General features: G+C 40.3%; 2 protein-coding genes across 2 annotated transcripts in view; one reads left to right on the top strand and one right to left on the bottom strand.

Moving 5' to 3' along the window:
- Positions 1-14,463, top strand: part of TDRD9 (tudor domain containing 9) — a 140,134-nt gene that overhangs the window by 6,196 nt on the left and 119,475 nt on the right. The window lies entirely within an intron of this gene.
- RD3L (retinal degeneration 3 like) lies at positions 7,150-9,412 on the bottom strand. Its single transcript, XM_032267564.1, has 3 exons — positions 8,909-9,412; positions 8,222-8,527; positions 7,150-7,869 (listed from the first exon to the last, which is right to left on the bottom strand). The coding sequence occupies exons 2-3, from the start codon at positions 8,518-8,520 to the stop codon at positions 7,572-7,574; spliced, it is 597 nt and encodes a 198-aa protein (XP_032123455.1). The 5' UTR covers positions 8,521-8,527; positions 8,909-9,412; the 3' UTR covers positions 7,150-7,571.

The raw sequence follows: 14,463 nt of genomic DNA, 5'->3' as shown, positions 1-14,463 counted from the left end.
CCCTTTGCAGTAGAGAAGGTGATTTTGGTTGTTTTTTAGTTACTCTTGTTTGTTTGTTTTGTCTGATTTGATGGATAGGCCCAGACTCTGGGTCAAGCTTTCATGGGTTGTTTCAAGCCTTTGTAGAGTTCAAGTGATTCTCCTGCCTCAGCCTCCCGAGTAGCTGGGATTATAGGCACCCTACACCATGCCTGGCTGATTTTTTGTATTTTTAGTAGAGACGGGTTTCTGCCTTGTTGGGCAGGTTGGTCTCGAACTCCTGACCTCAGTTGATCTACCCGCCTTGGCCTCCTAAAGTACTGGGATTATAGGCGTGAGCCACCACACCTGGCTGGACTGAGACTTTTATACAATCAATAAAAATGAATTTTCAGAGCAATGAAATGAAAAAAGACAAAATACTAATCCCATTTAAAAAGTTACTAGATTCAGGCTGAGCGTAGTGGCTGACGCCTGTAATCCCAGCACTTTGGGAGTCTGAGATGGGCAGACTGTTTGAGGTCAGGAATTTAAGACCAGCCAGGCAAACATGGTGAAACCCTGTCTTTATAAAAAATAAAAATAAAAATTTGCTGGGCATGGTGGTGTGCTTGCAGTCCTAGCTACTCAGGAGGCTGAGGTGGGAGAATTGCTTGAGTCCCTAAGTCAGAGGTTGTAGTAAGCTGAGATCGTGCCATTGCACTTCAGACTGGGTGACAGAGAGAGATCCTGTCTCAAAAAAAAAAAAAAATTATTAGATTCAACATATATAAAATTGCTTTTTGAAATTGCTGTAAACATTTTAACTTCTGTACTTAACCACTGACAGGCAATGGTTAGTCTATGAATAGTGCTAGCTTTGATGACATTCTTCTGGAAGTAGCTTCCTGGGCTCAAGGTGCATATCTATTCAATGCCAGAGAGTTTCCAGCATGTAGCAGGCACTCAACTAACTATAGCTATATTATTGAATATGCGCAACAACCCTTTGAGGTTGATGGCTTTATTATCAACTGATTATTTCATGATTTTTGTAGTTGAAGAAATAGGTGTTGGTGGTAAAGTGACTTGCCCAACTTCTTGTAGCAGATGGTGGTGACAGGCAGAATGACTCCCCTGAAGATGTTCACTGGAAGCTGGGACTAAGTAATGTTATATGGTGAAAGAGATTTCACAATGTAATTGAGGTTACAGATCATAGGATAGGAAGATTAGCTAGATTGAGTGGGCCCAGTCTGCTCACATGAACCCTTAAAAGCAGAGAACTTTTTCAGGCTGGAGTCAGATACATTTGAAACAAGAGAGATTTGAAATGTCTTGCTCGTAGGGGCCACATGGAAAGCATGAGAATGGAATGTGGGTAGCTAGGAGCAAAGACCGGATCCCACCTGACGCCATTAAGGAAATGGGTACCTCAGTCCTACAGTTTCAAGGGATTGAGTTTGCAAGGGGCTGATCCTACAATTGCAAGGGCCTGGTTTTGGTCAGCAACACAATGAACTGCCAGTGGGGAATGCAACTCTGCCAACACCTTGATTTAGCCTTAAGAGACCTTAAGCAGGGGACCCAGTTGAGTTCACCTGGACTTATAATACATTTGTATTGTTTGAAACTGCTATGTTTGTGTGATCTTTTGTGGCAGCACTGCATTAGGGTACAAATCTGGTGGCAGAGCTGGGTTTGTATTGGGGTGAGGCAACCCATGAACCTGGCACATCTCCTGGCACATAGTGGATACTTGGATACTTGTTGAATGATGTTTTTCCAGAAAAGAAGAGTGTTGAGTGAGGCTTTGGCATCAGTGAGACAACATTTGACATAGGAGAGGGACGACTCTCATAAGCATAGGGTATTGCACAGTAAAATGTATTTGTTAGAGATAGTCACTCAGTGGTAAGATTAGTGTACACCAAGTCACTGCAGTTTGCTCTGGGAGAGTGTTATTAAATCAGCTTAATGATTAAATCAGCAGAATGTGGACAATTTTTTGTTTTTCAAAGGAAAAAAGAAAAAAAAGCTTAATCAATAGTGCCTACCAGCATTAAAAAAAGAAATAGAAAATGCCAGACTGTATCATAGGTAGTTCAGACAAGAATCGCCTGAAACGATGTGGGCACCTGTGGGTCCCAGCATGAATCTTTCTCTCTGATGAAAGTGTTGCCTGAATGACTGTAGGGAACGGTTTATAAATTTTGTTTCCAGTGATTTTATGGATTTCCCCATGTCTCCTTTTCCACACGGTATTGTATTTTACTTTTTGATGCTGTTTATTCTTTCTGTTATCCTTATATTCTCATGTCTTCACCTTGGCATATGAAAAAGAAAATCTCAGTGGCTACATTATACCATAATAAGCATTCTCCAGGGTGTAGCGCCAGCTTTCCTGTGGATTGCAGCCCATGGCTGGGAGTCTTGCATCACTCCTAGCTTTTCTGCCTGTTTCTTTGTGCTTTCTGCCTTGGACTTTCCTGTCTCTACAGCTCACATTAACTCCTGGCTCATGAGGGTCTTGCTTATGTCTCACTTTTGTGTCTTTGATTGTTCAACACCTTATTAAAATGTTGTCTCTGGGAAGCCTTCACCATAGGAAGCTTTCAGATTTCCAGTGTCTGGTGGTTACTTTCTTCCAGTTTCCTATTCTATTTTATTTTACTATTGTTGTTTTTAAAAATATTATAAAAGGCTGGGTGAGGTGGCTTATGCCTGTAATCCCAGCACTTGGGAGGCGAAGGTAGGCGGATCACCCGAGGTCAGGAGTTTGGGACCAGCCTGACCAACATGGAGAAACCCCATCTCTACTAAAAATACAGAATTAGCCGGGCATGGTGGTGTATGCCTGTAATCCCAGCTACTCAGGAGGCTGAGGGAGGGGAATTGCTTGAGCCTGGGAGGTGGAGGTTGCAGTGAGCCAAGATCACACCACTGCACTCCAACCTGGGCAACAGAGTGAGATTCCATCTTCCAAAAAAATAAAAAAGGAAGAAAAAAATTATTAAAAAAAAATATAGAGACCAGGTTTTGCCATGTTGCCTAGACTTGTCTCAAACTCCTCTTTCATTATTTTTTTTACCTCACTTCTAAGGAGAATCAAACTCCTGAGCTCAAGCAATTTGCCTGCCTTGGCCTCCCAAAGTGCTGGGATTACAAGTGTGAGCCATCATACCTGGCCCAGATCCCTAATTCTTGGTTTTTGCTCTTGTTGTCTCTTACTGAATTTGAATGCCTGTTGTATTGGGCATTTTGTCAGGTGACAAATGAAACGAGCCACCTTGGTCCTTCTGACAGACAGGGAAAGTTAAGATCAGAGCAGTTAAGAAGTTTGCTATGCCCTAGTCCACATACCTGTTATATTGTAGAATGGAGGTGTTGGACTCCAAGGCATATTGCTTTTTTCTTTTTGTCTTGTTGCCTTTTGTTTTTCAGGCCTCACATAGATGTAAGTGCATGACTCTATAACTCTCCAAGAATTCCTATGCTCTGTTCACCCACAAAATCCACTTTTTTCTTGCTCTCTCACCCAGGCTGGAGTACAGTGCTGCTGTGTGTAGCTTGCTGCAGCCTTGAACTGCTGCAGCCTGTTCAAGCTATTTTCCTACCCAGCTTCCCACGTAGCTGGAACTACAGGCATTTGCCACCATGCCTGGCTAAATAAAATAAAATTTATTTTTTGTAAAGATGGTGTCTCACTGTGTTGCCCAGGCTGGTGTCAAACTCCTGTGCTCAAGCAGTCCTCCCAAAATGCTGGGATTATAGGAATGGGCTACTGCTTTGGCCAAAGAGCTTTTGGTTTGTTTAACATATTTAGTTTATTAAGTAATTTTCCCATTGATTATAAAGTGCTGGCACATGTACCCTGTATGGACTGTGTGCAGCTGGAGTGGAGTAATTGAAAGGGAGAGAATAGATGTGGTCAGAGAGCTAACAGGAGATCAAAAATTATGTCCTGCATCACAGTCAGTACCTTGCTGCTTCATCTGAGGGAGCCACCGGAGGCGGCTCTGGGGTTCTGAGCAGAGCTGTGACATGATATGACTTCTGGCTTTAATAGCATCACAGCTGTGATGAGTGGATGGAAGCAGGGGCAAGGACAGGAGAAGACTCTCTTGATGTCCTCTGTGATGGTTAACTTTGTGTGTCAACTTGACTGGGCGATAGTGACCAGATAATTGGTCAAATACTACTCTGGATGTTTCTGTGAAGGTGTTTTTTAAATGAGATTAACATTGAAATCTGTGGACTTTGGATAAAGCAGATTATGCTCCATGAGGTAGGAGGGCCTCGTCCAGTCAGTTGAAGACCGAATACAGCAAAGACTGACCTTCCCTGAGCAAGAAGAAATTCTGCCATCAGACTGCCTTTGGACTTGGACTGCAGTTCTTCCCTGGATCTCTAGTCTGCTGGCCTATCCTGGAGATTTTAGACTTCTGTCTCTACAGCTGTGTGAGCTAATTCTTTAAAATAAATTTCTTTCTCCACATTTTGTTGATTCTGTTTCTTTGGAGAGCTATGACAATCACATCATTTAAGCAAGAGATAGGATGGTGGCTTAGACTGTTTCACCGGAGCGAGCACAGAAAATCAACACCAAGACAAAAGTATGCCAAATTTCAGGGTCTTTATTGCTGGCAGCCACAGAGGACTGATGTCTCTCCAACCCATGGCCTCTAGCTCAGGGGGAGCAAGGCATTTAAGCTGCAAAACCATATCCTTGTTCAGAGGGGCACAGGGGTGTGCGAGGCAAGCTGTCTGTACAGAAGCTAAAGTCAGCGGTTTGTTGCAAGGGAGAGGGGTAGCAGTGGGAATTTTTTACCCGTAGAAAAATAACACTTCTGAGAATTGCAGTACAGTAACAGTTCTGAGAACTACACCTCTGCCCAGGGCCCAGGTGTCATCTCCATAAGATGGTGGTGCTTAGGTTTCTGTTTTAGCCCCTATCTCAAGACCAGGCAGGTAGCTGAGGGTTGGAGGATGTGGGGTGTGGTATTTAGGATATGTTCTTAAGCCTAGAAGCAAGGATTCTGTAGCTGGAGGAGGTGTACAATGTGAGTGGGGAAGCAATCACAGGTGACACCAAGGTTTCTGGCCTAGCAAGTGACAGGTGTTGCCCTCAGGTAAGGAAGGCGAGACTGCAGGAGGAATTAGTTTGTGGGGGAATACCGGGATTGATTTTGAACATGTTAACTTTGAAATACCTGTTAGACAACAGTACATGTAGGCAGTCTGGAGTTGAGGAAGGAAGCCTGGCAGAGCTAGACGTTAGGAAGTTGAATGCTTTGAGACTGATGAGTTCCTTAGACTCTAGGGTGGGTCCTAGTGAGTGGATGTAGACAGAAGGGCCCATCTGGGATGCTTGAGTGTTCACAGGTGGATGAGATGCAGTGAGAAAAGGAGACTGAGAAGTGGTTAGAGGAACACCGGGTGAGTGAGGGCCACTTTAATAAACAACAGCTTGTTTAGTCTCCTGCACATGCATATCTTTAATACTTTCATGGGAATGATTTTGTATGTTGTTTTTCCCACTTATTAATGGTATAGATTATCATAGAATCTCGATCTCTTAGTGCAGTACCTGACATAGTAGGAAGTCAGATATTTGTTTGAATGAATGACCTAGGAGGTCACAATAATAATAATATTTTTTTTTTACTAGAGGGAAGGCAGGGCATTTGGTCTGTGAGTAGATAAGTGTGGCAGAGTGATTTTACCTATTTACTATGTGAAAATGGAAGCAAGGTAGTGACTGGGGATAATTATTAGCATTTTGAGACAGAGTCTTGCTCTGTTGCCCCAGATGAAGTACAGTGGTGCAATCATGTTTCACTGCAGCTGTGACCTCCTGGGCTCAAGTGATCCTCCCACCTCAGTCTCCTGAGTATCTTGGACCATAGGTGCGTGCTACCATGGCTTGCGAGTTAAAAAAAATTTTTTTTTTTTTTTTTTTGAGATGGAGTTTCGCTCTTGTTACCCAGGCTGGAGTGCAATGGCGCGATCTCGTCTCACTGCAACCTCCGCCTCCCGGGTTCAGGCAATTCTCCTGCCCGAGCCTCCTGAGTCGCTGGGATTACAGGCACATGCCACCATGCCCAGCTAATTTTTTGTATTTTTAGTAGAGACGGGGTTTCACCATGTTGACCAGGATGGTCTCGATCTCTTGACCTCATGATCCACCCGCCTCGGCCTGCCACAGTGCTGGGATTACAGGCTTGAGCCACCGCGCCCGGCCGAAAACCATTAAATCTTCAAATATAAAATTATAATTAGGTTCTTTGGACTTGCTTTTTTTTTTTTTTTGGAGATGAAGTCTGGCTTCGTCATTCAGGCTGGAGTGCAGTGGCACGATCTCGGGTCACTGCAACCTCTGCCTCCCGGGTTCAAGTGATTCACCTGCCTCAGCCTCTCTGTAGATAGGATTACAGGCGACCACCACCATGCCCAGCTAATTTTTGTATTTTACAGTAGAGATGGAGTTTCATCGTGTTGGCCAGGATGGTCTCTATTTCCTGACCTTGTGATCCTCCCCCACCTTGGCCTCCCAAAGTGGCATGAGCCACCATGCCTGGCCGGACCTACTTTAATAATGAATTCTAACACTTTATCAAAAGAATAAATCTGACTAATATACAGTTTCCTACTTTTAATAAAGTTAATAAAAGGCAGATTTTATATATTTTGCTGTTTTACCTGAGTATAAGTTTAAATTACTCACCAACAGTGAATGTTTTTGAGAGTAGCAGCCACTCATGTTGCTAAATCAGTCTATTTATTTTTATTGATATAATATAGAGCTGAGTTTTATTATACTTTCCCTTAGTGTTGAGCTTAAAAGCACTGTGATTAAAACAAAGCTGAGACTAGCCTGACCAACATGGCAAAGCCTCGTCTCTACTAAAAATACAAAAATTAGCTGGGTGTGGTGCACGTGCCTGTAATCTCAGCTATTCAGGAGGCTAAGGCAGGAGAATTGCTTGAACCTGGGAGTCAGAGGTTGCAGTGAGCTGAGATCGGGCCACTGCACTCCAGCCTGGGAAACAGAGCGAGACTCCTTCTTGAACAAAAAAACAAAGCTGAGTGTTGGGTTAAAGCCCTGTTTTATTTTTAAACTACATGTTATTTTCTCCCTCACTGCCCTTCTCCCCATCCCCTGCTGAGAATGACGATCACAAAATGGGATGTTGACTTCTCATTTTTGTTATATTGTAAAGATAAGATTCACATTAATCATTTATTTAATTCTATACATAGCTTCCTTTTGGAATAAAAGTCAAGGTAAATATCTAAGTTTTGTACAGAATTTGTCAAACTTCATACTAAATAAAGTTGTTTTAGTTCCTGTGAGGAGGGTTTGAGGTATAAGAAAATACTTGAAACATTTTTTCAAAATATTTAGGAAACATTTTAGTTAAAAGCATACTATTCAATGAAAACATAGCATGTTTAGAGTGGTTGAAAAAAGAATGCAATTTAAAACATAGGATACATCCACAGGATACTGACCTTGTAACAAAAGGAAACTTAAAGTCACACTACTTTTTCTTAATTTTAAGAGTTCTGATTCTAAGGTGGTCATAAAAACTCCTCTAGTTATAAGTAACTTAACTAGATGGGTGATAATATGGTAGGTTCCATATTCTGTGTGAGAACACTGGGAACCTGTCTTTTGTGTTTTTGTCTACGTAACTGGAAATTGTGGGTATTTCATCTTTGTCTGCCCTCTTGGAGCTTTCACCTGGGATCGCAGAAGGAGCAAGGCTGCCCATGCTCCCTGAGTCCTCCAGATCCTCTTGCTCACTCCCTCTGTCAGAACTGCTTAGGAAATCTTTCAGAACTTGCTTGAAGATGTAGACTATTTCCCATGGCAATACATCATTTTCAGCCAAAACTTCTCGAAATCTAGAGGAATGTGGTAATGAATATTCAGTTTAGAACCTTTTTTGTTATATCTCTTTATCTCCAAAATACAGCTTGAATAATGTACTTGTATACTAGTTACCTACTTTATGAGTAATATGCATATTGTTTTAAAATTATGCTTCTATACTGGTGGTAGGAGGATGAAAAAATAAAAATAAAAAATAAAATTATGCTTCTAGTGAAGAAATTTTGAAGGTAATTTAAAACAATTCCTCACCAGATATCTACACAGTTAAAGAATTTACATGATAGAATACAATTTCCAGTCAAAATGTATGAGGAACTTAGACTTAGCAGTAGCAAGTATCATAAGAGAACATAGTATTTTTACCTGCTGAGAATAGTTCCAGTTTGGCAAGGTTGAACTTGTGAGCAAAGAACTTGAAGTTGTCTTTGTTCAGTCACTGGGATAGTTGTTTGGGGATTCTGGTAGTTTCTGAGCCAGTTGTAATCCACACCTGCTTTTTTCACTCTTTGTTCATTTTCGATTTCTTGTATTAATCTCTCTCGCTCCTTTAGGTGCCATTTTAATTCCCGAAACAGAGTCTTTGTCACTACGTCTGAGCCAGGATAGTGTGTAGGTTTGTAGGAATCGTTTTTGGGCCACTTCATCCAGCCAAAAAGTGGCATTTTTAGCCTGTGGAAATATTTTCACTTATTTATTTGCACAAAATGTTATGGTTCTGATGTTATTGTTTCTTTACAATAAATTTGCCTGAAAAATGCATGATTTTTTTTCACTGGTGAGATATGCAGGTCAAAATAAGATTAGAACATGGATTAACGTCTTAATTTTTAACTGGGTCAGTGACAGAAACCACGCTTTGAAAATGCTTTTATGTAGCTAAGCAGAAATTAGATACACAAAGTCAGAGATAATCTATAGACTGAAAGATATCTGAAAATAACAGTAACACTTGCTCTTGAAAGTTCCTAGAAGACTTAAAATATTAATATTGGGGCAAGTGCTACAGATACTTTTGATTTATGTTTTGTACAGAAAAGGTTTAAAGCTTACCTGTTAAGTTGATGGGCTGATGCAATGTTGCCAGAGTTGACTGAAATTGGTGGTGAAGCTGTGGTTCACTCGGACATATCTTGCTTTCCTGGATGTGTCCTTTGTTGGAGGAATGTGCCGCCTTATTTACCCACTGAAATTGTATTTGAAATAAAAAACTTTCTGTGTTAGAAATGAGGTTGTGATGTCTTCATTTGGAGAGAATGCTCATTAATTTACCTTGGAAGTAAGCTAGAAGAAATGACAAAAATAACTTACTATTTAATCTTCACAAGTTATATAATGGTCTGCCTTTTGAATGTAGCTCAGTCTATTTGAAAAAATGCCAGCAGCTATGGATGCTGGTCCTAAATGCATTCCGACATGTCTTTGGTAATGAAATGAAGAGTGGTCGTCTGAAGCACCACAGATGCGCTTCTAGCTAAAGTGAAGACTGTCGCATGATGTGATGCTTTGCTGTGCATAGCTGTAGGTCACAGTTTAGTGCTGTATTTTTATGCCTGTAGAGCTCTAAAAATAACCATGTTGCTTTTATTCTTCAGCTTAACTTTCAGGCCATTTAGAAGCCGAATCACTGTCCCCTCTATTGAAAACAGGAAAAATAGATCAGATGTGACTATTTGCAAAACATACATTCTGACAAAGCTCATTGTAATTTAGCGAAATAGATAAAAATGCTGATGTGAATCATAATTGTGAAATATTTAGCAAATGTTTCATTCTGTATTCATTTTGGTTTTTCTTGCAAAATAGTTAAATTTGTATATTTAAACAAGTTAAAATGCTAGAGGACATAATAAACACTTAAATAGATAACTTTAAAATATACTTTGTAATCTCTGAAAATATGGTAATAAGGCAGTACTTGGTTGTCAGGGAAAAATAGAGGCATAAGAGCATACAAAGTTCAAAACAAAATCTTATAATTCATCATAGAAAAATCATTTTACTGTTTTCTTTTGGAGCTGAGGATGAAAAACTTGTATTTACTTTTTTTTTTTTTTTTTGAGACAGAGTCTTGTGTCACCCAGGCTGTATTGCAGTGGCATGATCACAGCACACTGTAGCCTTGACCTCCTGGGCTCAATTAATCCTCCCACCTCAGCCTCTTGAGGAGCCAGGACCATAGGTGCATGCCACCACAGGTGCATGCCACCACAGGTGCATGCCACCACATGCCTGGCTAGTTAAAAACCACATATATACATATATGTTTTATATATTTATGTGTATGTATGTGTTTTATATATGTATATACATGTATGTATTTTATATATATATACACATATATATGCATTTATATAGGTATGTCTTTATATATATACACATATATATTGTATGTATATCTACATATGCACACATATATACATACACATGTATATACCCAATATATACATGTCTCTCTGTGTTGCCCAGGCTAGTCTCAAACTCCTGGGATAAGTCATCCTCCTGCCTCAGCCTCCCAAAGTGCTGTGTGAGCCACTGCACCTGGCCCATGCTAATTTTCTATGCAAGTGTTTGTCTTTTGCTAAAGTGGAGATAGAGTATAAAAGGTCTTTTACTCTCCAGTTCTTTGTTAAATGACTGCATAGTGATTTTCCCTTTTATAGTATTTGTTTCTTCTGTTGCTTTTCCCTTCAAATGAGCCATGAAGAATAGACATTGTTTCCGTCAGACTTGCATGCCATTCATGATCAGAGTGATGTGTGTGGTCATCCTACAGCTCCTATTGCTTGTAGGTTAGAAAAAGTCAGGTGTCAGGATTCATTATTGTCAACTAGAAGGTTTTCACATTACATTGTATATACTATTAGGAGAAGGAAAGGAGTAAAGTTTTTCATGACAGAAATGTCCTACCAAATTTTTATACTAAAATTTCAATGGATCTTGCCACATCTTCCTTTGAATAACCTCCTTGTTACTGCATAAAGTTTCTCCTCTGAAATGATAACAAAAATATCAGAATACATTGGGTATGGAACTTAAGCCAAATTTCTGTTCAAGGCCTTCTGCAGTCTTACACTACCCCTCCTTACCAGGCTTGCTTTCTCACTTGACCCTAGAGCACATCTTTTGTTTCAGACAGGCCACATTGCCCCCGACACTTGCCATGCTTACTTCTGATCCTTCAGCTTTGGTTCAACTGTTTTCTTCTCTTCTGAAAAGCTTCTTGTCTTCTTCGTATATCTACGTAGTAATTCTCTTTTTCATGGACCAGCTCAAATACCAACTCATTTTTTTCCCTTCAATCTGAGGGTCAATATCAACATCTTCCTTGGGCCTACTTTTCTTTTGAATTCTGGTTTTATTTATCTTTATTGTTGAACTTACGGAAAGACTGGTTTGGTCTGTGTTCCTGTTCTCTCTCTCCCCACCAACCCTTTTTATTTTGAGATGGAGTCTTGTTCTGTTGCTCAGGCTGGGGTGCAGTGGTGCGATCTCGGCTTACTGCAACCTCCGCCTCCTGGGTTCAAGTGATTCTCCTGCCTCAGCCTCCTGAGTAACTGGAGTTACAAGCATGGGCCACCACATGTGGCTAATTTTTGTATTTTTTACTAGAGACGGGGTTTTGCCATGTTGATCATGATCTCGAACTCCTGACCTCAAGTGATCTGCCCACCTTGGCTTCCCAAAGTGCTGGGATTACAGGTGTCAGCCACAGCACCTGGCCTGTTTTCCCTTTTCCCTAATGTTTTCCAATTAGATCCTGCTCTGTCTTCTACTGTGATTGCTGGCTTTCAGTCACTCAGCAGATACCTATTGACTGTCTGCCAGGGCCTGGGTAGTTAGGGGCTGGGGTGTAGCAGCGAATAAGACAGACCTAACTCCTCTTCCCAAGGAGCCAGTCTTCAAATGTGAAGACAAATGTAAGTGCACAGATCATCCAGTAAGGTAATTATAGATGATCATAATCTATTAATATACTTGAAGCACTTCTCCCACTTAGAACTGAAGGTCAGAGAAGACCTTTGTGGGTAGGGTGTGTCCTTTTAACAGAGATTTAAAGATCACTGAGCTAGCCACTGGAAGAGCTTCTTGATGGCAGTCTACCTTCTTTGCTTACTTGTTGACACCTGTCTTTGCCATTGAAACCATTATCCAAGACTGACCTTTTTAGAACTTTTCTTACCATCCTAATTCACATTGAGTACACCTTCCTTTGAACTTAATTGTGCAAATCATTTTTTCTACTACTTAATGTGTGCTACTTGCCTTATAAAGTTTATTTTGTCCTGTCTCCTTGATTATCAGATTGAAATAGAGACCTAAATCATTCTGTGATTACAGTATTTCCCCTACTACTATGTAGGTAGAGAATATAAATATTTGTAAGTAAGGGTAAGGAAGTACCTTGGATTGTGTTGTATTTATCTTACATTTTAGGGAGTTGAATAAATGATTTGCAAACTTAGTAGGATATTTTGTCTGGACCACATAAAACTTAAGCTGTTATTAGGTCATTTGCTTTTTGGTCATTGTCATAGTTTTCTAGTTTACACCTTGTTAGCTAAGTAGTATTAAATTTTATAAGACTTGAAATGAAATAGGACCATATCATGCATAATATGTGTGTGTCTGTGTAAGATTTTAAGATCTGTAAGGAAGTATGTAAAAAGAAAAAAGTTTAGAAAGACAAAATTTTGGAACCTCGAAAAGCAAGCTAATGAGCCAGGTATAACTTTTTATGTATTACAATCAGAGCTGCTTTATATAGTATTCAACAGCACTTGATTGCAACTAAAGAAGGATTTTTCATTGTGGGAAGACTAATATCTTGCTGCGTTATTTTTCTTTTTTTGAGACAAGGTCTTGCTCTGTCACCTAGGCTAGAGTGCAGTGGCATGGTCATAGGTCACTGTAGCCTCAGCCTCCTGGGCTCAGGAGATCCTCTCAACTCAGCCTCTTAAATAGCTGGGACTATAGGCACGTGCCATCATGCCTGACTGATTTTAAGTGTCTGGTAGAGACTGGGTCTCACCATGTTTCCCAGGCTGGTCTTGAACTCCTGGGCATAAGCAATCCTCCCACCTTGGCCTCCCAACATGCTGGGATTACAGGCATGAGCCACTGTGCCCAGCCTGCTTTCAATTCATTTTGCTCCTGAATTAAAAGTTCTGGGTTATTGTTTCATTTTTCTTAAGGTACAAAGTACATTTCTATGGAGCTGTTCATATTAAAACATCTCAGCAAACTAGGAATAGAAGGAAACTGCTGGCATAATAAAAGCCATATATGAAAAGCCCACAACTAACATCATACTCGAAAGATTGAAAGCTTTTCCTGTAAGATTGGGAACCAAGGAGAGGTTGCCTCCTTTCAACACTTTTATTTAACCTGGTACTTGAATTTCTAGCCAGAGAAATCAAGGAAGATTAAGAAATAAAATGCATCCAAATTGGAAAGAAAGAAGTAATAATATCTCTGTTTGCAGGTGATATGATTTTATGTGTAGAAAACCCTAAAGATTCCACAAAAAACTGTCAGAACTAATAAATGAATTTAGCAAAGTAGCAGGCTACAAAGTTAACACACAAAATTCAGTTTTATTTCTATACCCTAACAATGAACAACCTAAAAAGGAAATTACAAAAGTATTCTACTGGTAATAGCATCAAAAAGAATGAAATTCTCAGGAATTAACCAAAGAAGTGAAAGTCTTAAACAATGAGAAGTGCAAAACATTGCTGAAAGAAATTAAAAATGGCTGGGTGTGGTGGCTCACGCCTGAAATCCCAGCACTTTGGGAGGCTGAGGCGGGTGGATCATGAGGTCAGGAGGTAGAGACCATCCTGGCTAACACAGTGAAACCCTATCTCTACTAAAAATACAAAAAATTAGCTGGGTGTGGGGACACACATCTGTAGTCCCAGCTACTCGAGAGGCTGAGGCAGGAGAATTGCTTGAACCCAGAAGGTGGAGGTTGCAGTGAGTTGAGATTGCACCACTGCACACCAGCCTGGGCAACAGAGTGAGACTTTGTCTCAAAAAGAAAAAAAAAAAAGAAAAGATGGATGATACCTTTGTTGAAAGAATTGTGAATAGCATGACTCATTTCTAGCAGAGGGTGAGTTTAGGACAATAGCTTCCAGTGCGAAGTCTTTATGTGTTGTGATAATATTTTAATGACCTCTTGGCTCACGTAAGCAAACAACATACGGATGTATCTGCTATGAAAATCCGTGAATTTTTCGGATAGTGCCCTAAAAACAGTTTTATATGCCTCACTGGTTGTTATTCTTAGGTTGTTCTTGCACTTGACTTTATCATTGTTGACTACTGGTATAAAGCAGCATTGCCAAATAATCCCTAATTTTCCACTAAAAAAAAAAAATGAAATATTAACCTTCTTGAAAAATTTAGGTTAAACTTACTGTTGTTAGATTAATGTATTTGTTGCTTCCCTTTACCTGGAATGTGGCATTAGCTTTATTTTAACCATTTTTTTGGTTTGTTTGAGACAGAGCTTTGCTGTGTCGCCAGGTGCCAGGCTGGAGTGCAGTGGCGCGGTCTCGGCTCACTGCAGCCTCCGCCTCCCGGGTTCAAGCAATTCTCCT

Source organism: Sapajus apella, unplaced genomic scaffold (genome assembly GCF_009761245.1).
Source record: "Sapajus apella isolate SASKATOON/1434 unplaced genomic scaffold, GSC_monkey_1.0 scaffold170, whole genome shotgun sequence".
In the NCBI taxonomy this organism is placed as follows: Eukaryota; Metazoa; Chordata; class Mammalia; order Primates; family Cebidae; genus Sapajus; species Sapajus apella.
This window is presented reverse-complemented; position numbering and strand designations above follow the sequence as displayed.